We start from the raw sequence: 25,583 nt of genomic DNA, 5'->3' as shown, positions 1-25,583 counted from the left end.
TCTCTCACAAAATGAAGTTTAACATCCATATGCTCACTCTTGTTATGGAAAGTCTGGTGCTTGGATAGGCAAATCATATAAACACAAGATTATAGTATAAGTTATCTATTTGTTTTGTTTCCGTTATGTACAAATAATACATTATGTACCTCAAACCACTGCACCTCGTGTTGCATTTGCAACGTTGCACTATAGATCAAGTTCCTTTTGTGCGGAGGCCCAGGCATGCAGCCATAGAAAGTGGTATAATCTCTGACTTTGCCTTTTTTTCATTTGTGAAATATACTGCGAGAGAAATTTTCCACTATCTAAGTCCTACATGTAATGTTCTACTTTAAAAATCATCTTTTTTGTAGTAACACAATGCATTCTCATAGTCCAAATGCTTTAGGTGGTTGCACAAAATCTTCACTGTAGTGAATGTTTTATGGCGACCGAGTTTCCTTACTTTATTGGAAATTACTATAAAAAAAATCATAGAAAATCTAAAAAGACTAAAAGCATGTACAAAGTGTATACATAACATCAATAATTTAGTTTGCTTAACAAATTTATTGAATGACCAATTTAATTGATTCGTAACAAATATTTTAAGAGAACAAATTTATAAACAGTATTTCTCAACATGTGAACTTTATCAAATGTTAACAACATATACTTAAAGATCTTGTTTTCTATTCTAGGATATTCTTATTTTATATATTTAGATTTTTAAATATAAAAATCTAAAGTAATTTTATTATAAAATTTAAATATTTCTATTATAAATATTTAGATATTTTTACTACATCATTCTAGGTAACTCTATTGTAATATCTAGATAAATTTGATGGTATCAACGTTGAGAACCAAACATGTTACACTACTTTGTTTCCAATCTTTGAATAATTATCAATCACATATATAATTACTAAGAAGGTCATATATTCTTGCATCTTATTCTCAGGTTGCAACATGCTTTCTTTTAGTTCATCTAAATGGGCTCTACATTTTAAATATATGTGCCGAAATAAATAAAATAAATATATGTGCCTATCTATATATGTAGGAGAAAAAGAGTTAAATTAAATTGAGAAAGGCCCAATAGCCAATATTGACTTAATTAGAAATCAAAATAGTACTAGTTGTACTATAAAATAGGAGTGTCGAAACGGGTACCGAGTATCGGGTAACTCATAACCTGACCAAATACCCGCCGGGTATTATGTACCTGTTACCAAAAACACGGGAGTCAGGTTTTGGATCGAGTATTAAAACTAAAATTATCTAAAATTGGGTATCGGGTAAACCCGATTATAAACAATTACCCGATTGAAACTTAAAACTAATGGTAGGTATAGAGTTCATAATAATATTCTAATATATACTCATATACTCATATACTCATTCCTCCAAAGTTTCACATGATATGAATTCCATCACTCACCCTAACATTTATATTTTACGAACTAAAACCACCATCTATTCCACTACCGATGTGGGATAAATAATAAACATCAATACATGATGGGTGGAGAAGGAGACTTTTGAAGGTGTAGAAAAAATATGTGCCATTACAAAAATTATTAATTATTATTATTACTACTATTATTATTATTATATAACTACAGAAGCATGAGAACTCCAATTGGAACTATGGAGGAATAAAGAGTATATTTTTTCAGTTAACACCATGGAGAGAGAAATTCTTCAAAGAAAGGATCTGTAACGTCTAATCTTTTCTCTAAACATAAAAAATAGCTCAGGTTCTACTTCTTCATTTTGGAACTGTAAACATAAAAAATAGCCCATCATATTGGCTTCGCTTTGTTCATTTTGGAATGATTCTAGTAGGTTTGTCTATTTGTATATTTATATTGAAAAAACTCTATCCCACATCGTTGATTAGTAAAGAATAGATGACCACAAACTTTATAAACTTCGGTGGTTGCCCAATTAATTTCACATGGTCACAGAGGGTGCGAGTACCCGCAGCTGCAGGTTCGGGTATTTGATGTGGGTATTCAGATACCCGAAATGCCTTGCGGGTCTGATGCAGGTGTGAAACAAATCAAACTTTTGGGTTCAGGGACCTGCAAAATCAGGTGCAGATACCCGTTTTGACACCCCTACTTTTTTACTTTACTCTATGTTATTTTATATTCTCTTTATCTCTCTATTTCTTTTCATTTTCTACTTTATTTTTCATTTACTTAACTCATTTAGCACAACTTTCCTTAAATCTACGTGCCAGAAAGAAAAGAAATATCTCCATATGGAATATTATTTTATATACAATATAAAAGAAACTATTAATATATAATATTATGTTCAAATTTCTGTGTACTTTACCGCTAATTAATGCATAATATCATCACAACAAAGATTGTTGTACTAAAGTGAGCAAAAGGAGATCCAAAAAATTCACAGTCCCTCCCTAAACCTCAACCAATATCCTCCTCACATACATTTTTGCTATAACGTACTTGCATAGTGAACTATGATTCATGCTTATATTTTCCATCACATAGCTAATAGGTAAGAGTACTAATTAATCACTCAAACACAATGTTGACACTATGTGATGCTTCAATACTTGAGATCCTCTTCACCTTTTCTCGGCTAGCCTGCCTGTTCATCTCTGGGTTGGGCTTCTTGAACTTCACCTTCGACACTAGCACCTCAACAAAGTCAGCTATCTTTACCGTGCAAGTGACAATCTCGATCAGTAGTGAGGCCACTAACACCACTGGGATTACGTCGAGGAATTCAGTTTTGTGCCAAGGCTCAGTGTTGAGTAGGGCATTGAGTGTCTTGGCCGCAGCTTTGGCGTCCATAATGTGTTTCTTGCTAGACAAAGGGCAAGTTATTGTCCGAAGCCCGATTGCGACATCTATGAGAGCTAAACTGCATTCAGAGCTAATCTTGGTGCAAAAGGCTTGGATCTTTGTACGAGGCTCTAATGGCGTCCGCGCATCCGAGTTGAGGTATATATTGAGTGTGTCAATCTTGCATGCACATTCACAGGTTGCAGACCCGATCTTGAGGTACTGGTCCCATGAGTGTCGGTACCGGAACATGTCGTGCCTCTCCCACCATGCAAAATTGACCTAAAACGAGCGATAAATACAATCAGAACCAAAGTAGAGTTGAATAAATACAATTAGTGTTGGAATCGTGGTCCGGTCAATGCAATTTGACGGATCGTTCAAGTGAAAAAATATTTAATTTTGATAAAATTAATTAATTTATAATCGATCTATGCTCTGAGTAGATGATTATGGTATATTCACTTTCTCTAGACCGATTCCCGGTGAGTGAGAAATAATATATCAAAGAATGTCACGATATATGGTGATATATAATTAATTAATTAATTAAATAATTAATTAATTTTGGACACGTATATAAAACAATGTGGCAATTGAGCATACGGAGAAAGCTTCGTAGAATGCATGCACATTGATCGGGTTGTCCAGATACATTTCTGGAATGAACAACTAACGTGAGAGGTGTCTAGATACACCCGTCTAGGTTCATTCTCCATGATTGACGTTTGTAACGTCTGTAACGTTTGTAACCGCCGACCGTTACAAATTAGCCTTAGTGGCATGTTTGACTCCACATCCTCCCATGGCCTATAAATAGCCATGTACACTCTTGCATTCTACACACCAAGACATACTTGAAATCTCTACACTCAAAGCATTCTCTGCATTCATAAGCTCTCTCTCCCTTTTGTGCATTGTTCTTCTGTCGAAGCTTTGCCCTCTCTTCCATCCAGTTCGCCAGAGCTCTGTTGATTGCGGTGTTGCTTCATCAGAGACGTAAGCCGTTTTATCTTTGAGAACGACACGCCAATCTGAGAGCACTACCGAAGCGTATCTCGTCTTGCGGAAAAAGGCCTCCTCGACTCGGCTATTTCCTTTTCTACGGTTTATAGTTTCAATTTTTCATTTGTAGTTTTGTTTTAGTTATCATTTCTGTATTCCTTCTTTTGAGTTGTATTACGACCGGCTAATCTTATCTTGTAATCACAGAATCCCCAACAATTAGAACTAAGTCGAACTTAATCAAATATACTTCCTTCATCCCTAAAAAATATAATCCAATTTTGTTATTTTGGTATGTCCTCCAAAATTAGTCTACACTCCATTTTTTGTAAATATTTCTTTCTAATAAGGTGAGCCTCATTAGCTTTTAACAATACTCCAACCATTTTTTCTTTCTATCTTTCTCATATACCAATTTCACATTATAACTCGTCTCATTCTCAAATTCTCTAAGGTACGGAAAAATTATTACCTCATCTAATCTTACTCACCAATGAGTCTTTGATGCCTTTGGAGATCAGCACGGTTTCGAAACAAAATTAAATGATCACATCAAATACTTGGATCAAACTCAAATTCTCTCAACAGAAAACCAAGATTGTAAAATGAACATACATTCCAAGAAACACCCAATTTTCTCGATGTTGGCAGCGGTGTATCTGTGAAGATCTTTGGTAGCCCAAATGGGGAGCAAGAATATGCAGATCAAAATGGCTACCCATCCTCCGATCAAGATGGCAGTCAGCCGCCTGTGCGCCGCCATGTCGAAGACGACCAGAGCGCGGTAGCCAGACACCGACATCAGAGAGAACGTCAAGATGAACACCAGAAACCCATAATCGTACCACGCCCTAAATTTGGGGAAAATCGACAAAAAGTTACCACAGCAGCTGCAAATTTCAAACAGTTATTACACCCTTTTTTCCAATTGCACGATGATTATCTGAATGTACTTACCTATTACCCCAATAGACAGGAAGATCAAAACGACCTCCACTTTGTCCGACGTCAGATTGGCCACAATGTGCGCCGCCATACCTAGAGCTCCGCCTAGCAAGGTCGCAATTGCTTTGCTCATGCCTTTTTCCAGTGTTGCTCCTGAAAATTTATCAATCAAACCTAGGTTGTCGAAGAAAGTGAATGTTGGAGAAGATTCTTACCGGCGCAGAATTCGAAGACGAAGCCGCCGCCGACGACGACGGTGATGACGACCCACATTGCTTTAACGCCGAACCCAGCGAAGAAGAGGTCGAAGTAGAAGAGAAGAGAAATCGCAGATATCGCTGATCCGACTAGACCTGCCCAAGGTTTATCGAACCGCTGGTTACGATTCCGAACCAAAACCGTAAATTTTAGAACCATGGTTCGGTTCAGGTTCTAAATTTTCGAACCGAAATCGCGACCGAACCGCCGGTTCTGGATGGTTCCGAACTGCCGGTTAACCGGCGGTTTCACGATTCCATGTGATAAAATTATTCTAATTTTGAATCTAATAACTAATTAAGCTAAAATTTTAAAATTCACATCTAAAAATCTTAGGATTAGCATTTTAACAAATTCACACAAAATCTCAAATATTTATGAAGTAATATTGATTTGATTTCGACCAAAATTAAGAATGAAATATGATTTAGTTAATCAAGATTAATTAAATTCAATTACTCTAGTTAATGCAATCACACATGATTTATTAATACTATAAATTAAATGAGCACAGTTTTTTACGTATGAATATTCTCATATGCAGTTTCCAAAATTGATTAATGAATATGGACATAGGCACATAGCATAATATGATAATACTATTATTAACATTTGGTTTAGGTATTCGAAATTGATGAGGGGATGGATTGGGAATAAGCAATGAATAGGCGAGAAACGTAAGATTGTTACTTTCAATATTTATTTTCATACGATTCACTGGAGAACAATAGAAATTATTTAGACATAAATTGTTATATAAAATTGTTACTTTCAATATTTTATTAAAACATATAATTATTACAGAACTGGAATTATGCTATAACAAGGAGTAAGAAGATATATGGTTAATTATGTCTAGAAACATCAATGTAAATAGTTCAACATCAATGCATACATAATTTATATATATAGTTTTTATATTACTAAAATGTTTGATTATGTTAATAGTTCAACGTTAATGTTTAAATAACTTTTTTCTAATGGTGACACATATTTGATGGTTAACCCAATCCCATAATTAGACCGTTATATGCTAATAATATAATTAACGCTTGGTTAATGAACATGCAGTCTTCGAAATTGAGTGGTTGGACTTGGCGGTGGGTGATGATGGTTGCACTCCTCAAGATTAATTGCACAAAACACTATTTTTTATTTTATTTTATTTTATTTTTAAATGTTGATTTTAAATTTAAATTGGATCCCATTTCCCTTCATTTCCCTTCACTCTATTCTCACTTACATTCATCCCATTCTTGTGTTAACAAGAATTTCTCTTTTCAATCTCTCAATTCTCTCTTTGCCTCATAGTATTTCTCATTTTTGCAATTGTGTTTACATTTTGAGAATTCAAGTGCTAGTGCTACTTTTATTTATGTATTGTTTGTTATACTTATATTACTATCAAAATTGTGGATGCGTATGCAACTCAACTTAAATTTGAAAAGTCTAATTTTGAAAGTTTAAGTTGAGCTTAAGCCTTTTTCAATTTTTTCCTTTTTCCCGCATTTCATATTTTTTTTGGTTACTTTTAGACGAGTGCGACACTTGTAAATTATATCATATTGTAATTTGTTTGTAAATTATATCACATTGTAATTTGTTTGTATATTTTATCACATTGTCATTTGTTTGTAAATTTTATCACATTGTAATTTGTTTGTATATTTTAGAGTGAACTTCAAAAATGGTCCCTGGACTATGGGTTTATCTCGCCCATAGTCCCTAGACTTTAAAAATATCGCCAGTAGTCCCTGGACTAAGGGTTTATCTCGAAATTGGTCCTTTTGGCTTTTTTTGGTACAAAAATGCCCTTTTGAGGGGTTTTGAGGGTTTTGGGCAATTTGGTCTTTTTACACTTTTAACATTTTAAATTTGATATTATTTCAGTTATGTACTAAATTTGATATTATTTCAAAATTTTCACTCTTCTTCCATTTTGTCATCCTTCACTTTGTTTTTTTTATTTCAATATTATATTTAATTTTATAAAATTAAATTTTAAATTTTGATTTTTAAGTATCAATAAAATTTTTAATTAAACTATTAATTCATGGACACTATAAATATTGATTAAAACTATTAATTTTTGTTATTTAATATAATATTCAGCTGAATTGAAGAAGTACACACAAATAATATTAATCATGATGGAAAAATAAAAGCTATTCTATTTAGCCTTCGTTCGGTTGTTATAATTGCTTGTGATTGAATATTATGAAGTTGACTAAAAATTTTATATAGGAGTATTTTTGTTGAAAATTACTAGTAAATTTTGATTGTTTTCAAATTAATAAACAAAAATTATATTACTCTTACATTAGATGCATATTTATTTCAAAATAAATCGTGTTATATGATATATTTATGATTAAAGCTATTAAATATTGATTAAAACTAAGTCGTTGTCATATTGATTAAATATTATACACTTTCAAATATTGATTATGACTATTAATTTTTTTTAATAATTTTTGTAATTAAAAAAATTTATTGATATTTAAAAATTAAAATTTAAAATTTTGTAATAAAGAAACAAAGTGAACGATGACAAAAGGGAAGAAGAATGATAATTTTGAAATAATATCAAATTTGGTACATAACTGAAATAATATCATATTTAAAATGTTAAAAGTGTAAAAAGACCAAATTGCCCAAACCCCCCAAAACCCCTCAAAAGGGCATTTTCGTACCAAAAAAGCCAAAAGGACCAATTTCGAGATAAACCCTTAGTCCGGGGACTACTGACGATATTTTTAAAGTCCAGGGACTATGGGCGAGATAAACCCATAGTCCAGGGACCATTTTTGTAGTTCACTCACTCTATATTTTATCACATTGTCATTTGTTTGTAATTTTTATCACATTGTAATTTGTATATGTAAATTGTAAATTTGATATAATTTTCACCTTACTCGTCTTACTTCAATTTAAACTATTCATTTTCTTGTTCCAATTTATTTTATAATTTCAAACTACATGGCAAAAAAAGAGAGGAAAAAAACCGCGAAACGAACCTAAACCGCTACGAACCGTCTAAAAACCGGTGGTTCGGAACCGAAACTAAAACCGCCGGTTTTCGAACCGAAACCGAAACAGTGAAATAGCCTAACGGTTCGGTTCCGGTTCCATATTTCCCAAAACCGGAACCGGTGGTTCCGAACCGAAACCGCCGGTTCATGAACTGTGGGCAGGTCTAGATCCGACTTTAAAAATGATTTTTCTTGAGTTTCCGCCTCAATTTTCACTGAATATTTTGGTGTTTTTATTTTTCAGTAAATATTTGGGTGTTTTTATTGGTTTGGAACTTGGAAGATTGGGGATTGAGGGATTTTATAGAAATGGACACGTACACATAGCGAGGATTGTGTTCATTTTCAGCTAGCACTATCTTATTAATGTGTATAACATATTAATTTACATATGATTACCTTATTACCAAATTTTATTTTCGATTACTTCACTTTTTTACAATGGGTGCTATTAGTTTACTTCTGTCCACAAAAATGAAAAATGACAAGTTTCTTTGGCTAATCTAGTTTTAATTACGTTTAACCCTGTAGAAGCTTTTTCTTGAGTTTTCGCCTCTATTTTTCACTATTTGGGTGTTTTTGAGAGACGGAAGATTATGAGTGGATTATATAGATTAAGAATTGGGTTACATACATTATGCTCGGGGTTTTTCGAGTCCATACAACAAAGATTGTGTTCAATTACAGCATTTAATTGTGAATAAGTTTTTTCCTACGAATTATTTGTCAGAATTTTTTCATTTTGTGTAAAATAACAAATTCGGATAAAAGTTTGTAATATTATTTGTCAAATTAAAAATTCGTGGAAAAACACCAACTTTTTAAAAGTTCCGTGATATTAGGGGCCAATATCCTATAAAAAACATTAGGTTCGAGTCTGTCGTGCATGATTCTATTTCAGATAAGAAATGTATTAAGTCAAAAATATTTATACGTGCATGTGTTTAGTGGAATTGAAAAGTGTATGTAATTAAGAGACCGAAGAAAACCCCTATAATATAATCTTTCATCACAAATAATTAAGTGAGTAGCAAAATATCACTCAATAAAAATATATTTAGATAAACAAAAGTGGATCATCTCCCCATCAACATAGTATATCTAAATTATTTAGCACATAAACTTGATAGAGTTATGCAACATGATACAGAATTAAACATTATTTAGAGAAAATGATTATATATTTTAAAAAACAATCCATAAAATTAACATCTGAGATTGGTGCCTGGATCGACCTGAAGTTGGTTGCAATAATCAGTATAATACCCTACACGGGCAGTGACGGTGGCAGCATTCCCTCCATCACATTCAAGTTGGCCGTTAATGGCTCTAATTGTGGCTCCAAAACCTTGGCTGTTAATCAGGTCATGACAATTGTTCATCCAATACCATAGAGCGGTCCGAAAGGAAATGACTCGGTCCGTCGCCACCGCCTCGGGATTGTTGATACCATCAAACCCAATGCTATTGCCGGCCGGGCCGTAGTTGAAATTCCAGGACAATTGGATCGGACCTCGCCCGTAGTAGCCCTTGCTAGGGTTACACGGGTATTGCGTGTTCGTCTCGTCGCAGTAGTCTTTAGAAGGACCGTCGATCTCTTCGATGTAACACATGTCTGTAAAAATGATAATAATATATGAGATACTCCGTACGATACGTTATTTTAATTTATAAAACTGTACAAATGAAAAATATTTTTTAAAGGAACGCTAACTTCAATTTCTAAATAGCGATGTCTAGAATTGGGTCTGATTAAGTCTTATGTTTCATTTTATTGAGACAAGAGTACTAATGTCTATACTTAATTGAAAATAATCAACTATCACTATAAGTAAATAAATTTGAAAATCAACCCAAATGAACTACTGTGAAATAAAGTTTAAATGGACCAAAATTATCGAATCTTAATCCATTATTTCACTATTTGGGATTCTTGCACATAAGAAAGGTGATATTTCTGATGGGCACGACATGGAATTAATGGTACTAGTGTATCAAAATAAGAATTCGAAAATATTAAAGTAAAAGGAAATCGATGGTCGTAGATCAAACACATGAACAAATTGAAAGCCACTAAATTAGGAATTTAGGACCACTCATAAATACTAAATTTATAATAGTATGACTTTGTTTTAGTGTTTGGTATATTTTGATTATAAATTAGTACTAATATTTTATGTAAAGATTAGTTAATTAAATAACTTACGTCCGGTTTCATGCGTGACATGGGCGAAGAAGGCCGCGATCTCCCTCCTGGAGTCGTCGGTGGACCCCACGGTGCCGAACCCCGGGTATGAGGCGAGCGCGTCGAGGAAGGCGCTGCGGGTGTAGAAGCCCTTGCCGGCGCAGGAGCTGGCTGCCTGATCAGCGATGCCGCTGAAGAAGGCGTCGGTCACGATGTCCGCCACCGAGACGCCGTTGCTGCTGGGCGGGGCGTTGCACGGCCCTGACTGACAGCCGCGGCCGCAGTAGTCGTCCCCGGTTCCGCAGTACCCCCACTGGCTGCAGCATAAGTCAGCCGCGCACCCGCAGTTTTGGGCCGAGGCTTGCTTCACCGCAGCCAGGCCCAGGAGTACTATTGCTGAGAGGAGAGATCTTCCTTGGATTAGGAGACGACCCATTTTTGAGCTTTTTTTTAATCCTGTAGTATACAACTACAGAAGAGTTGGGTATTTATAGCAATGGGACAGTTTGAAAGGGAAAAGGCGGCTCAATGGAAATCGCATTTGCAATAATAGAATATGTGAGTGGACGACTTATGACTTCGTCGAGAGAACCTTCGTGGCCGCGGCCCGGTCCAGCTCGATCCAAACCGACCCGGATTTTAGTTGACTAATCATGTACTACTGTATATATTGGGTGAAAAAGTTGTGAACGTAGATAAAAACTTTGACAAGAGTTTCAAATTTTTTCGAGTTTGAAGTTTTGAAAAACACAAGTATATTTTCTTCTTTGCATCTGATGATAAACGTTACTGCTAAAACTAATTAATCGGTCGAATAATTTAATAACCAAGTTGATTTGTTAGTTAACCAGCTATAAATTACTTATAAAAATGGAAATTGGAACAAAGTCCGAAATTCAAATCAGTTAGCCTACTAATCGATTGGGAAAGGAAAAATTATCCAAAAATATCGTAAATATCCGTGTCGGATGTGGGCATTTTTCTCCTTTATTTTTATGAGGAAATTCAAGAAAGTGAAGTTTAAGTCAGTTTTAACTTGTAAGTATAAATTAAATGCATAATCTCACTATTAAATATACCATTAGATGAATTTCAATGATAATTATTAATCACAAGATTCACAACGAACAAATATTGACTTGCTCAAATATTGAAAAGTAGACCTTTGACTTTTCCCGATTTCATACCCTATCATTTTCCTTTTATTTTTTCATTTTATAATTTTAAAATGTAGAGTGTATTTGCGTGGTTTCTTAAATCTTTATCATTATTTACTTAAAATTGCTTCTTTTTGTGTGTGAAACAGAACATATAATAAAAATATAGTATATAGCTGGAAAGTTGCCAGAGACAGAAGTTTACTTAAAAGTTAAAACAAATAGTCATTTGTTACAATATATAGCCACGATTTTAGAAAATTCTGAAATATAATCTAGAACAAAGTTTATAATTACTTATCCTCAAAACTCAAAAGCTGACTAAATTTTATATAAAGTCAGACGTAATAATACAATTCAAACCACTAGATTATTGGCAAAAGTCAATTGTTGACTAATACAACTAATCCAATTGACTTTTGGCGTTAACGAACACTAAAAATGATTTCTAAATAGTTTAATATTCTATTATTTGAGTAGCTAAGGAAATACGTTCGTAAGAGCATCCACAATGGTAAATAAGGCAACTATAGGCTAGCCTATTTCTCCTGCCACATCATTCAGCACTAAAATTCCTCCTGCCACATCATCAGGACAAGCAACTGGACAAGCAATAGGCTAGCCACAGCATCAACACTATTAATAAACAACTAATAAATTTACAGAATTAAACACAAAATGTGGAATTAAACATACGACACATATACAGAAAAATTCATTAATTTCATTAAAATAAAAAAATTACATTAATTAAAAAAAATACATAAAACCAAAAAAACTATCGCCGTGCAGTCCTCCGCGCCCACAACTCTTCAATTAAATCCTTTTGGAGTTGTATATGCGCATCCACTTGGCGCATGTCGGCATGTGCCTGGAGGCGGTCGACTTCATCGTGAGGTACCCCTCTTCGTATGTTGGGGGTGGCCATGTCGTGGCTTGGACCGACTTCATCGTCATTGGCCCAATTAGTCAGTTGTACACCTTCATCTTCGACTATCATGTTGTGCATGATAATACAGGCGTACATTATAGAAGCAATGTAGTCGACATGCCACAAACGCGTTGGACCCCTAATTGCCGCACATAGAGCCTGGAGCCCACCAAATACGCGCTCCACGTCCTTGCGCGCCGACTCCTGCCTTTCCGCAAAGTAGGTCTTCCTGTCCTCATTTGCGCATCTGATTGTCTTCACAAAGACGGCCCACCTAGGGTATATCCCATCCGCCAAGTAGTAGCCCATATCATGTCGGTTGCCGTTGGCGACAAAAGCCGATGGCCGGACCGACGCCCTGGCACTGCTCGTTGAAAAGGGGCGACGAGTTGAGGACGTTGAGGTCGTTGTTCAACCCGGCTACCCCAAAATACGCGTGCCAAATCCACAGCCGATAATCAGCTACGGCCTCGAGGATCATCGTGGGATTCTTTCCCTTTTAGCCGGTGGTGTAGAACCCCTTCCGGGCAGCGGGACAGTTCTTCCACTCCCAATGCATACAATCTATGCTGCCTAACATCCCCGGGAACCCATGCTTCTCCCCGTGCATCTGCATCAGATCCTGACAGTCTGTCGTGGTAGGGCTTCGAAGATACTGGTCCTTGAATATTTCAATGACACCCTCACAGAAATGCTTCAGACACTTCAGGCGGGCGAGACGTCTCACCGATGTGGAGGTACTCGTCCCACATGTCCTGCCGCGCCTCCGTATGCCAAGCGCCTGATTGCCGCAAAGTGCACTTTTGAATAGGGGTGTGGTTGGGTCTGCCAGCCGCATCGTGCCTGAAGCGGAAGCACTTATATCGACGCTCCAAAGCGTCGACGATACGCATAAACAGCTCCATGCGCATCCTAAAACGCCGCCTGAACATGTTGGCGTTAAACCGCGGCTGCTCTGCGAAGTAGTCGTCATATAGCCGCGATGTGCAGCTACGTGATCCCGAGTAATCACTGCTCGGCGGTGGACAACGGGTGGAGGTCGAGGTACCGCTGGCTGCATAGCCCTTTGTAGCAGCCGATCTATCTCACCCTCCGTATAGGCCTCCAATGCTTCGTCCATTTGCCGTTCGTACTCCTCATCACTACTACCACTACTACGACCCGCGTTACTCATTTTGCGTTATTGCTCTTGTACATAAATTAAGAAAGAGAGAAAACACGTCAAAACAAGTGGTGCGAATGAAAATGATGTGAAAATCGCGTATATATAGTGTTTCAAAAATTTAATTAAAAAAAATTGCGCTAGCCGATCGCCAGCCTACAATGGCGGCGAGCGGATCGGCCAGCGCTCGCCGGTTGCAATGGCTCGGTGAGCGGACCGGCTAGCGTCGGGAATCGGCTAGCCGGTCGCTCGCCGATTATAGTGGATGCTCTAATGGGTTCTGGTAAGGTTTGCCTTTCTAGATAAGGCCGTTTAAACAATTATGCGTTATAGGTTAATCGATAACCATATCTCCTAAGTTTCACTATTTCAGAATTGAAAATCAATATGGGTGGTTTTGGTGCAGTATCGATACCTAGATTTTTCTTAGTTGATTCTCAGATCGGTTCTATCAGACGAATTGCAATCTTAACTCTTAATATTAATTAGGTTTTCGTGCGTAAACCTCCGGTTAAGACGCTACCCATGCCAGCATCGTTGTCCAGCGATCGCGCCATTGCACAAGTCAAGTGTGGCCCGTGCGCTGTTCCATCTATAGACACGACTCGTGCTATTTCAACCAGCAATTTTCGACATGATACGAAAACCCGACATATACATGCGCAAAGTTAATGGGTTGGGACTCAATAAGAACCCGATGATTTCAAGTTAAGTTAGGCTTGGCTCGATATTGGTTGACCCGATAACAACCAAAGTCGCAGGATTTTCTAGCCCTACGTCCAGCTTGCGCACAACTCATGCTAGAGGCTGGCTTCATACACGACCCATGCTATTGTGCCATTTAGCCAACGTCCATATGTCGTAGTCTCCGCACGACTCGTGCCAAGACTAACTTCACAAGCGACCCGTTTGGCCATGTTACAATTTTGAGACACAAAAGGGAATTGAAGGGAGGTTATGGGGCACTCCTCGAGGACAAATAACCAGGAACAAAGATAAAAGGAAAAAAGAAAGAGAATGAGGAAGAATATGGAATAATACCACAAGCATCCGATGGAATTAAGAGCATCCGCAACGTGGGCTCGATTTTGGCTCGGTCTCGTCTCGACGAGACGAGCCAGCATCGAGTCAGCGTTGCGAGGCTCGTCTCGTCGAGACGAGACGAGACATCTCGTCGCGCGACGCGACCCGGCGAGGCCGGCCTCGAGCTGGCGAGACGACGCGCGCGCCCACGTGGCGCGCGCTGGAGGCGTTGCGTGACGCCCACTCGCCGGCCCGCGAGTGGGCGTCGTAATTATGACATAATAATTTTATTTTTTTTTTTTTTAAATTCGAAAAATTTGAATTTAATAAAAAAAAAAATTCAAACGGTCAAATGACCGTTGGGGACCAAACAGTCGAATTTTCAAATTTTTTTTTTTTTTTAATTCTTCTATAAATATACTCCATACTCCATCATTAGGGATTATCCCAAATTCGGAGAATTTTTCTGGCGCTGAACGCGGTTTGCCCGATCTGGCCAATTGGTGGAGGCTCCGGCTCCGGCCCGGCGGGATCAACCTCGATCTCGGCGTCAATGCCGAGGAGGCATGCGAGGTTTGGTGGAGACGGCGGCCGTCATGCATACAGGCAAGCCGAGACGTTGGCTCTGTACGACGCTTGGATCAGCGTCTCGTACGATCCTTTCGTCGGGAATCAACAAACCCACAAGTGTTTTTGGCTAAAAGTCACCGAAGTTTACAACGCACGAAGGCCGACGAATATCGTTCCCCGCAACGTGAAGATGCCTTGCAGTCATTGGGAGCGAAGCGACAAAGATGTCAAAAAATTTTGCGCGATATACAGGGGAGAAGAGGCGAATTATCAGAGCGGAGCCAGTGGAGCCGACATTCTGAGAGCGGCGTTGCGGGTCTTCAAAGACGACATCGGCAAAGATTTCAAACTTGTCGATGTTTGGTCGCAAGTCCACCACCTTGACAGGTGGGCTGGCGGTGTCGAGTCGGGCTCGAAACGCACGAAGCGCACGGCGCGTGGCCACTACTCGTCTAGTGATGGCGGCGAAGGCAACACCTCACGTGAGGGCACGCCAACCGATGATGTAGGGGGTCTTCTTCCGGTGCACGACGTCGGCCGCAAGGGACCAAGGCGGCGAAGGCGGCTAGAGCCAGGGGGAGAGCGAGAGCGAGAAGGATGGGCCGCGGCGGACCAAGCCAGGCGGGCGAGGGCTCGGGCGCCGGCACGGGCACGGGCTCGCACACCCTAATGTCCATGTACCTAGTCGCCACGATGGCGGACCTCTCAAAAATGAATCCTGGCCAAGTTGCAGCCCATATGGCCGGAATTGAGTATATGAGAGCTCAACTTGGTATAGCCGCACCGCCGACTTCGGGGGATGATGATTCGCCGGCGGAGTAGTTTTTTTATTTTTTAGGATTTTAAATTATGTACTTTTTTTTATTTTTTAGGATTTTAAATTATGTATTTTTTTCTATTTTTTAGGCTTTTAAGTTGTAATATTTATTTTATTTTAATGAAGTGTGTTTTTATTAATTGAATTTGTTTGGAATTAAAAATAAAAAGTGAAATTGAATGAATAGTTAAGAAATGGTTAAGAGATGGTTAAGAGATGGAGGGTTGCAGGTGCTGTCTCTTAGTTAAGAAATAAGCTGAAAAGTACAGTGGAGCCCATGAATAATTAAGAGATGAGACGGTTAAGAGACGGATAAGGGACAGCGTTGCAGATGGCCTAAGTAATCATTCCCAAGTCCCAATAAAAGAGTATCTTGTTCAACTTGATTTTAATACTCAGTTCAAGTAAACTTCAAATTTGTTCTTTGTAAAATACATTTTCTACTTTTTAGATTTCTGAATTTGAAATAATATCACGACAAGTTTCTGGAAAATGCAAAATATCACTTGAAGTCATTTTTTTTTTCTCTTTTACCCCTAAGCCTTAAAAAGGCACAAATGTAAAATTATCTATTTTTCATCTCTTCTCTCTCTCTTCTCATTTAATTTTTTTTTTCTATCACCTCTCTTTTCATTTCTCTATCTTCAATTTTCATGCCACTAGCTATTTGTTGACTTTGGGTTGTGCCAAAGTATGTTACTTTTGTAGCAATTTGAAAATTTAACATTACTAATATTATTTATATAGTAAAATTAAATAGTAGTATATGAATATTTATGATATTAAAAAAATGCATACATAAGTAAACAAGAAAAAAAACAAGAACCATGATAGAAGATTAAAAAGGTAATATTAAAAATTCAAATTTTTTATTCAAATAATATGTTTTCAAATTTCAACAATCATATTCTAAAGAAAAAATATTTTTCTCATTTAATATGTATATTAAATATTTTATTTATAATAGAGCTACACAGAACAAAATAAATTTATATCCACATTATGTAAGAAAATATATAAATAATAAAAATATGACATTAACTAGAAAAAGAAGAATTAATTTGATAGATAATTATATAATTTGAATTGTTAAAAGATAATCTAATAATGGAATATATAGATTTGATCGTAAAGCAATTTAATTGTTTGTTTCTATTCATCCGCAGTAAATGAGAGTTTGAGTAGTATAGATTTGAAGTTTTATTGTTTTCAATTACACGATCATTTGCAGTGGCACATATGGATCAACTCCTTATCCTATTAAACAATCATTCTCCGTAGGTATGAATATTTAAAGTGACAATTTTCTGAAAATAAAAAATCATTATTAATTTTATAGTTTGAGTTGATACAATAATCAATAGTATTGCGTAAGGTGTTGAAAAATGATGTAAATGTGGTAATACTCCTTATAATAGCACAAAATGAGTAATGTAATCTGTTTGAAAATCAGTAGAGATGGTGATTCTGCGTCCCACACGTTATCCATAACTCTTCTCTCATCTTCCATCAGCGATGACTGCTTCCTAAACCTCCATCACCCATAGAAATGCAGCTTCTGCCGCCGATTCCTCGACCTCCACCATCTCTCCTCGCGTCGCCGGCTGTCTCCTCTCTTCGCTCTCGTACCACGCCTCCTCCTAGACATTTACGCAAACGCTATGCGAGCAAGTGCCCGCCCCGCCGATCACCCGCTTCCGACCTCCCTAATCTCAAGTCGCTCACTGCTCGCATCGTCCGCCTCACTCGCCGCCGCCAACTCGCTACCGTAAGTTTCTGATTTTACCGACTACCTATTCCATTCGTTTCAATTTGCTGCTGCTGTTTTTTGGTTCCAGTTCGTCGGTGAAATTCCTATTTGATTTTACTACTCTCCAAATTCCGAATCTGTTGAAGGACATGTTATTTTATCATTTCCATTTTTTTTAGTGTAAAATGGCTCAATGCACTTCCACTCACTCCAATTAGTAAAATATCTTTTTGGAGATTGTAACTTTGTAATATAACATGAGTCTCATTTATTTATTGTAACTTTTCTTGTTTTTATACCTCCAGATATTTGAGGAAATAGAGATTGCTAAGAAGCAGCATGGGAAGTTGAACATAATCGTGATGAATGCTGTGATGCAGGCCTGTGTTCATTGCCGTGATATTGATTCAGCTCTTAGATTCTTTGATGAAATGTCAAAGCCAGACGGTTGCGGGGTTGATGAGGTTACTTATGGTACACTTTTGAAGGTACTTGACTGCTCAGTTACTTGCTGTAAAATGTGCTTTAATAGTGGTTGAATAAATCTTACTAAGTTAAGGACTATCACTTGTTGTTCACGGAAGAAGGAATTTGTTGATGGCAATATTATTGTCTTCATTAGGTGACTTGCTAGATTAGTCTGTAAATTACTTGTATCATTGACGATGATCAATGATCAGTTAATTTCCTTTGAAGATGAGCAAAGGTCTCATTAGCCATTGATCACTAAATAGTGGTTTAAGAGATTACGCACTTTTCAGTGTTGTCTGTAAGTTGAGGACTGGGATTCATCGATAACAAACTAAAGTGTTTGGATATCGAAGTTTAATTTAGAGTGTAAAGGAGTGTCTTTTACCTTGGTACTATTGGGTTCAACTAATTTTGATTTTCAATAGATTAGAGCAGCAATGAATTATCAGGATAAATGAGTATCGTGCGTAGAGAACCATGTTAATTTCAGAATGCTGTAGCATTGTCTGAAAGCAACCTTCTTTTGTAAAGAGCTAGACATCACCATCTTCGATATTTATATATTTCTTCATATTCTGGTGACGAACAGTTTCCCATATTGTAGCAGCGCGTATAAATTTTTTCCTAGTAACTGTTATTTGTCTTTTATTAAGGGTTTGGGTGGTTCTCAAATGATTGACGAAGCATTTCAAGTTCTTGAGTCTGTGGAGAAAGGTACAGCTGCTGGTAGTCCACAGTTGTCGGCAGAGATGATTTGTGGTCTGTTGAACGCTTTAACTGAATCAGGTTAGGGTTTCGACTCATAACATTGATTTTATTTGTAGATCTGCAAGTTTTCTTTCACTAGTTTATTATATAAAATCTGGAGGAGTATCTAACTTTGTTTCTAATGGTATGAAGATATTGATAGTTCTAGTTCATTTTTCAGTGTCACATAAGGGGTCCGTCCCTTTGTCTAGTTGCCTCCAGTTTCAACTGTATCTGCTTACCTTTCTTCTCTGTATTTTTGATCTAGTGCAGGGGATCTCCGCCGTGCTAATGGACTTCTTGCAAGGTATGGTCATGTACTTCAGGAAGGTGGAGCTCCATCAATTTTGACTTTTAATTTGTTGATGAAGGTAGTTCACTTATGTGATATTCGACTGGAATTATGCAATTTCTTTTGTTTTCCCCTACCTACAGTTTCATTAGCTGATAAGTACATTGACGTGTATTTCCTCTTTCAGGGATACATAACAGCTGGTTCTCCCCAGGCAGCTTTAGGTGTACATGATGAAATACTGAGACACGGACTGAATCCTGATAGGCTGAGCTACAATACTTTAATTTTTGCGTGTATCAAGAATGAAAACTTAGAGAAAGCAATGCTACTTTATGAGCAAATGAAGGTCGCATGCAGTGTTTGAAAGGCTAGTTTAGAGCTTCCTGAATGGAGTGCTATTGTGTAATAAAAAGTTGGTTTTTTGAAGAATTATTTTGTTTGTTGCAGGATAAAGCACAGAACCACCAACACTTTGATGTTTACCCTGATCTTGTTACTTACACTACATTACTACAGGTCAGTCCTTTTTCGATATCAATATGGTTGTCTTGGAGTAGCAACAAACATCTTTGGTGTTTATGAACCAATTCTGCAATCTTCACAGGATTGAAATTTTAGCTTACTACACAGCATTTCTGAGTTTTTTATGTTTATTACTGATCGTGCAATTAATTAAGTGTTTCTTGGATGGTATTCTATTATTTGAAAAAAACTGTTGAAGATGTGCCACTGTCTGATTAATTACTCGAAACACCAATTGTAGGGTTTTGGTCGTGTCAAGGATATTAACTCAGTTGAGAAGATCTTCACAGAAATGAAATCACGTGGCAAAATGTTTATCGACCGTGTTGCATATACTACAGCTGTTGATGCACTGCTAAACTGTGGATCAATAAGAGGTATTCTATATCGACAATGCATCTTCTACTTCTTATTTTTCTCCTAAGTCTGTTAGTTTTTTCCAGCATTTCGCATTATTTGACTTTGTTTTGTATTCTATGATTTACTCCCCCAGTCCCACTTTAGGAGTTCTGGTCACCTTTGCACATCCGTTTTGTAAAAATCATAATAAATAGTTAAAGTAGACAAATGGTAAAGTAGGAGAGAGAATAATGTACACAAGACTCTTCTCTACATTATTCTCTCTCTTACTTTATCATTTTTCCACTTTAACTATTTATTATGATTTTTACAAAACGGGTGTGCAAAAGTGACCGGGACTCCTAAAGTGGGACGGAGGGAGTATGTATTATTTGGATTATAGTGCTTTGCATTGGTACTTGTTTGTACAATATCTCTTTTGCTTTGAATTCCAGTTTTTCATTGCAAAGTAGTTATTTTATGCAGTTTTCTCCGGAATAATTACTAGGTGCCCTCTGTGTATTTGGGGAGATTGTAAAACAAGCTGGCTGGAACCCTTTGTTAAGGCCCAAGCCTCACCTCTTTCTGTCGATGATGCGTGCGTTTGCTGCTAGAGGAGACTACAGCATGGTCAGGAGACTATATGAACGCATGTGGTTTGACTCATCAGGAACAATTTCCTTTTCAATACAATCAGAATCAGATCAGCTTTTAATGGAGGCAGCTTTATGTCAAGGCCAGGTAAATTGATTTAATATGTTAATGTCAGTAAAGAATTGGTGGCATCAGCATTTTCCGTTCTAGGTTGAGTTTTGTTTCCTCAATTTTTAATCATTTTGCAAGATCATGTGACATCATTTATAATATTCACAACTTAAAAATTTTAGGAAATTCTTGAAGGGACTATAATAAGTAGTTATCCGAGTCCATGAGACTATGTGAGATGATATCACTGTCCATGATTTAATGAATTCACGGGAACTCCTATGTGTTACTTTATTGGAGGGGAATTGGATCTTTCATTTGTTCATTTTTCATTTCCAATTTTTGGTTGAAATCTTAAAGATACCACAGAAGATGAATTAATATGCTTGTTTCTTTATTTGACTTCTTCAAGCATTAATGAAATTTGTTATGTCACCTCTTATAACAAGCCTAGCTCTTCATATTGTATCAACCTCTAGTTAATTTTGGTCAACAATTAGATGATTGACTCATTTCTACCATATGGATTTTTTTGGCAGGTTGATCTGGCTTTAGAAAAGCTGAAGAAAGTTGTATGGAAATGGAGGGATATATCTTGGAGTACTCGAGGTGGCATGGTATATTTTGGCTGTCCTATTTTTAGGATATAGAAAATACAAGCTTAGTACAAGTTTCAATCAAGTGCACTTAAAATTTGTTCATGTTTTTTTTGGGGTTGGAAGATTCTGGCCGATACTCGGTTTTTCCTTAGAACTATACATCCTGTCAGTCCTTTCTACACTTGGTGAGATTGTCGAATAAGAGTTTAAGATAACAATCCATGACTGAAACTATACCTGAAAACTTAAGCAGCTATCAGAATGGCTGAAAATGAATATGTGGTTTGATTGGGGGAAAGGCATATCCAAAAGGATGGTTGCTAGAGATGGAAAAACCTAAACTAACCCCAACTAAATCACTTTAGGCTTGTTGGATTGACATTTTCAACTTTAAGATATTAAAAGTATAATTTTTAAAGTCATAAAATTAAAACTTTGTTGTCAGGATTTAGCAATATTAAATGTCAAAGTATAGGGAACTAGAAACATAAACGCAAGAGCCATACTGAACTGATTTATTAAAGTGTCTCAAATAATGAAATCTTGAATGATAAAGAATGCTTGGCAATGTCTACATTTTTTCACATCTTGATGTGCTTTCTGCTCCTCTAAATCTATCTTTTACTGCAGTCTGCAGAACTATTGATTTGCATGTAAATATTTAGGCTATCTATTACTATCTAGGTACCTGGCATATAATAGTTCACATTACATTGCAGGTTGCTCTACGACTTGAGGCACTAATGGGTGTAAACAGGTCTGTGCTGAGTCCCCGTGTACTTCCCCAGGTATGTAAAAGAAGTTGTATGATATGCAAAGATGTTATTTGCATAGTTTTAGGTCTAATTCAGTTCAAATTTTACTTAAATCTGAATTAGGTATCACCTAAAGATGCAATTGAGCGCATTATGATACCGTTTGGAGAAGCTTCACCTCTTCGAGCTACTTTGAAATTGGATCAAGTGGTTATGCGTTTCTTTAATGATTCTGCTGTGCCCATCGTAGATGACTGGGGGGGCTGTGTGGGGATATTGCACCGTGAAGACTGTGATACAGTAATTTATTCCGACTCCAACTTCTTAACATTCTACGTTCTATTCCTGATCAAAATGATGAATTTCAGTGTCTCTCAAAAAGTAAAAGTTGAATTCATATCATATTTATGTTGTCAAGGCTACGAGCTTTTCTAATTCTGTACTGAGTTTCTGTATATGTTAATTTTACAGAATTGTGCGTAATGCTAGCTTAAACCAAAAGTTAAGTGCATGATTTTTCAGTAATCAATCCTCCAAACATAGATTGCTACAAAATGCCTTCATGATTATACCCTTTTAATCTTGTAGTATCATTTTTCGAGTCTCCTTCCCTTCATCATCTTGCCAGTTTTCATCCTATTATAATGTATCATAATCATTTCTCCAATTTTCTTTGCTGCAGCTAGATGCTCCACTTGCAACACTCATGAGACGTCCACCACCTTGTGTTACAAACTCAACATCATTTGGCTCTGTAATTGATCTTATGTCAGAGAAGAGGTACAAAATGGTAATAGTTGTTAAATATGGTGATGCCCATAGAATATCTTCTGGCTCAAGTTTCAAGGCTGTAGGAGTGTTTACGTATGAACAACTATGTAAGCTTACACAGAACTAATTGGAGATTACTGATGAGCAGTTTTCCCTGTCATATAGCAATAAATATTTGAGATGAGTTATCCTTGGCTTTCTTTCTTCATAAAGAACTTTTTTACTCTGCTTCAAGCCTTCAGCATATACATTTACATTGTTTATATGGCAGCTATGGCTATATTTCCTGGAAATACTATTGCTAGATTTGCAGATTAACCAGTAAGGTTAACCTTTTTTTATACTATATATTATCTGATATTCTAACTTGCTCCTTATTTACTACATAATTTCGTTCAACCTCAGGAAGATGAATTATTGGAGTCCTTCAGTTTATTTGGTTAAGATCATATGTTTAATGTTGATACAGAAATAGTTGATGGGATAAACTATCATATTATTCTATTTGTTGAATGAACAACAGATGCTAACGTATTAGCTGTAGCTTATAGCTATACTGTCATTCCATTGATGAGATATTCAGGAATTGACAGATGCTAATTGTCTTGATGATGAACTATTAATCTACCATGTATATGAACTATAAGATAGATTTTATCAAGCAACAAGTGAAGGATCACCTTGTACCGTTTTAGTGGTGTTTGATTCAACTAACTTTAAAAGATCAAATGAAAAGCAAAAGTCAGCATAAAACACATTATGTTCCACTTGCATGAGTATATACTAGTTTCCCCCTGTAAATCATTCTTGAGTGGTTTGTCATTTCTCTTGCAACGAGATGACGGTTTCAAAAGCTCCAGCAAGAGCCCTCACTTTGTTTCTCCTCATCTCGCGAAGCTTGTTTGCAGTCTCCTCGATTACATCGTTGGAAACTGGTGAGTCATACTTCCCATGTGATTTTTCTTGCTGTCTCTGAGGAACTGAATTTTCTTGCTTCTTTTCGACTGCTGGTTTGATTTCCTTAGACTCGACAACTTTACTTACAATTGCTGCTTGTTCCTCTGCTGCTACTTCGACCACTTTGACTTCTTTTTCTGTGACCTCCTCTTGGGAATTATCTGCAATGTCTTCAACTTTATCAGAGCTATTTGTTACATTCTCTTTTGTCTTGATATCGGCAGGTGTTTCGTGCTGTCCTGAGATTGTAGAAGATCCGGCAATCACAACTGTTGGCTCTGCATTACTGATAGCATTTTCAATCTTGGCCAATTTCAACGGATCTTGATCACCTCGTACTATATCATCTATGCCCTTTTCAAAGTTGCTCAAACTCTGCACCGGCTTCTCCTCGGCTTCATTGAGATAAGAATATTCTATGTCCTGAAGCTTCATTTCAGGTTCAGGAACGTTGCATATGCTTAGATCTTCATTTTTGTCAAGATTAAAGCTGGTGATCTGCCGTTCCTTTTTTGCTGGAGCACTACGTACACTCTCCTTCCTCAAACCGATGCTGCTCCTCCTCCCACTGCCAACAGACGAGGTGGAGAGGCGGCGTTTTCCTTCTTCCTTCTCCACCGGTTTCCATTTCTTAGCAGGAGGCGGTTTAGGGGGAGCAACAGCCTTGACTGGGAGTGTGGAGGCACGGCGGGCAACACCAGAAGCAGTAACAGGTGTAGCAGCAGCGACAGCAGCTGAGACGCGCGCTTTCAGTGAGGGAATAGCTGTCTTGTTGTCCAGGGGTCTTGTTCTGGTTTGTGCAGGCTTGGTTGCAGTGGCTGGGGAGGCTGGTTTCCTCGTCTGAGGCTTAGAAACACCGGTAGTAGGGGTTCTCAAAGCTGTTGGCCTAGTCTGTTTTAGTGGTGCAGTTGAAACTTTTGGTTTGGGGGAAATTTGATTTACAGCTCCTCTAAGCTTTGCTGTTCCTGTTTGTGGAGAAGCTGTTGCCTTCTCCTTGCCAGGAAAAGCATCTCTTCTTCTTGTTGCCATATAATGATTAGTCCTTCTTTATGCCTGCATTCCCAAATATGCAGCAGAAAAATCCAACTAGGCTGAGCAAATTATGTGTAGTCATACTATCCAAATGCAAATTATGTGTAGTCATACTAGCCGAGCTACATTATTAGACTACAAGATCTACATTATTAGGTGACACGTGGCATTAATCTAACGGTTACATTACAGGATCCAATGGTTGAGATTTGCTTTGATTTTTGACAGAATTTCACTTATGGACCTGATCACATCCCTATATAGATATATATATATATATATATATATATATATATATATATATATATATATATATATATATATATAATGCGACGATGGGTTTAAAAGGAACATTTCAAACGAGGGGATTTCTCTTCCTGTTTTTGGCCATTTTCACTGACATTTTGTTTTTGTTTTATTACCGATTAAATGCAAAAGAGAATGCAAAGGAAGTGACTAAAAAATTAAATGAAGATTATTAATTTATGCAGTAGAATAGTACCTTAGATAATGCAAAAATGTTGAAATCTTTTTCTTCCCAACTAATTGATTGAGAAGAAAGAGAAATAGAATAAGATGGCAGCAAATTCTTGTTGTTATGAAAGAAAGTTGACACTATTTGAAAGAGAGAGATAAGCAGTATCTGTGAGAAGGATTGGTTACTTTGAAATCAAACCTTAAATCATGGAGAGCCCCAACTTAACAATTCTGTTATTTATCTTATTTTCTTATTTTATATTGGTATATA

At 37.0% G+C, this 25,583-nt stretch overlaps 4 protein-coding genes and 1 pseudogene across 6 annotated transcripts; 2 read left to right on the top strand and 3 right to left on the bottom strand.

Moving 5' to 3' along the window:
- Positions 1-2,534: 2,534 nt before the first annotated feature.
- Positions 2,535-5,174, bottom strand: LOC125221198 (annotated as a pseudogene).
- A 3,909-nt stretch (positions 5,175-9,083) lies between these two features.
- On the bottom strand, positions 9,084-10,702 carry LOC125219610 (endochitinase EP3-like). The gene is made up of 2 exons (XM_048121632.1): positions 10,254-10,702; positions 9,084-9,662 (listed from the first exon to the last, which is right to left on the bottom strand). Exons 1-2 carry the CDS (start codon positions 10,666-10,668, stop codon positions 9,253-9,255), a joined length of 825 nt encoding a protein of 274 aa, XP_047977589.1. The 5' UTR covers positions 10,669-10,702; the 3' UTR covers positions 9,084-9,252.
- Positions 10,703-15,058: 4,356 nt separating this feature from the next.
- LOC125221197 (glutathione S-transferase T3-like) lies at positions 15,059-15,745 on the top strand. Its single transcript, XM_048123323.1, has one exon. The coding sequence runs from the start codon at positions 15,059-15,061 to the stop codon at positions 15,743-15,745; it is 687 nt and encodes a 228-aa protein (XP_047979280.1).
- Positions 15,746-17,337: 1,592 nt separating this feature from the next.
- Positions 17,338-23,054, top strand: LOC125223013 (pentatricopeptide repeat-containing protein At5g10690). 2 transcript variants are annotated; one of them, XM_048125956.1, is made up of 12 exons: positions 17,338-17,660; positions 18,023-18,130; positions 18,767-18,899; positions 19,134-19,231; positions 19,340-19,501; positions 19,603-19,671; positions 19,919-20,054; positions 20,525-20,757; positions 21,261-21,338; positions 22,040-22,108; positions 22,199-22,375; positions 22,758-23,054. In XM_048125956.1, exons 1-12 carry the CDS (start codon positions 17,442-17,444, stop codon positions 22,971-22,973), a joined length of 1,698 nt encoding a protein of 565 aa, XP_047981913.1. In that variant the 5' UTR covers positions 17,338-17,441; the 3' UTR covers positions 22,974-23,054. The 2 variants fall into 2 exon arrangements, with proteins under 2 accessions (XP_047981913.1, XP_047981912.1); XM_048125955.1 differs by having other exon boundaries at positions 17,339-17,660; positions 17,948-18,130.
- Positions 23,055-23,299: 245 nt separating this feature from the next.
- Positions 23,300-25,442, bottom strand: LOC125223014 (myb-like protein V). 2 transcript variants are annotated; one of them, XM_048125957.1, is made up of 2 exons: positions 25,338-25,442; positions 23,300-24,856 (listed from the first exon to the last, which is right to left on the bottom strand). In XM_048125957.1, the coding sequence occupies exon 2, from the start codon at positions 24,830-24,832 to the stop codon at positions 23,666-23,668; it is 1,167 nt and encodes a 388-aa protein (XP_047981914.1). In that variant the 5' UTR covers positions 24,833-24,856; positions 25,338-25,442; the 3' UTR covers positions 23,300-23,665. The 2 variants fall into 2 exon arrangements, with proteins under 2 accessions (XP_047981914.1, XP_047981915.1); XM_048125958.1 differs by lacking the exon at positions 25,338-25,442 and having other exon boundaries at positions 23,300-23,784; positions 24,031-25,014.
- Between the last annotated feature and the right edge of the window lie 141 nt (positions 25,443-25,583).

Source organism: Salvia hispanica, chromosome 4 (assembly GCF_023119035.1).
Source record: "Salvia hispanica cultivar TCC Black 2014 chromosome 4, UniMelb_Shisp_WGS_1.0, whole genome shotgun sequence".
In the NCBI taxonomy this organism is placed as follows: Eukaryota; Viridiplantae; Streptophyta; class Magnoliopsida; order Lamiales; family Lamiaceae; genus Salvia; species Salvia hispanica.
This window is presented reverse-complemented; position numbering and strand designations above follow the sequence as displayed.

What these genes read in the sequence shown, in the direction of transcription:
- LOC125219610 (XM_048121632.1), bottom strand. Translation starts at nt 10,668, where the DNA reads ATGGGTCGTCTCCTAATCCAAGGAAGATCTCTCCTCTCAGCAATAGTA. An exon ending in TGTCACGCATGAAACCGGAC is followed by an intron (nt 9,663 to 10,253) that starts GTAAGTTATTTA and finishes TCATTTTTACAG; the next exon opens with ACATGTGTTACATCGAAGAG.
- LOC125221197 (XM_048123323.1), top strand. Translation starts at nt 15,059, where the DNA reads ATGCCGAGGAGGCATGCGAGGTTTGGTGGAGACGGCGGCCGTCATGCA.
- LOC125223013 (XM_048125955.1), top strand. Translation starts at nt 17,442, where the DNA reads ATGCAGCTTCTGCCGCCGATTCCTCGACCTCCACCATCTCTCCTCGCG. An exon ending in GCCGCCGCCAACTCGCTACC is followed by an intron (nt 17,661 to 17,947) that starts GTAAGTTTCTGA and finishes TTATACCTCCAG; the next exon opens with ATATTTGAGGAAATAGAGAT. An exon ending in GGAGTACTCGAGGTGGCATG is followed by an intron (nt 21,339 to 22,039) that starts GTATATTTTGGC and finishes ATTACATTGCAG; the next exon opens with GTTGCTCTACGACTTGAGGC.
- LOC125223014 (XM_048125957.1), bottom strand. Translation starts at nt 24,832, where the DNA reads ATGGCAACAAGAAGAAGAGATGCTTTTCCTGGCAAGGAGAAGGCAACA.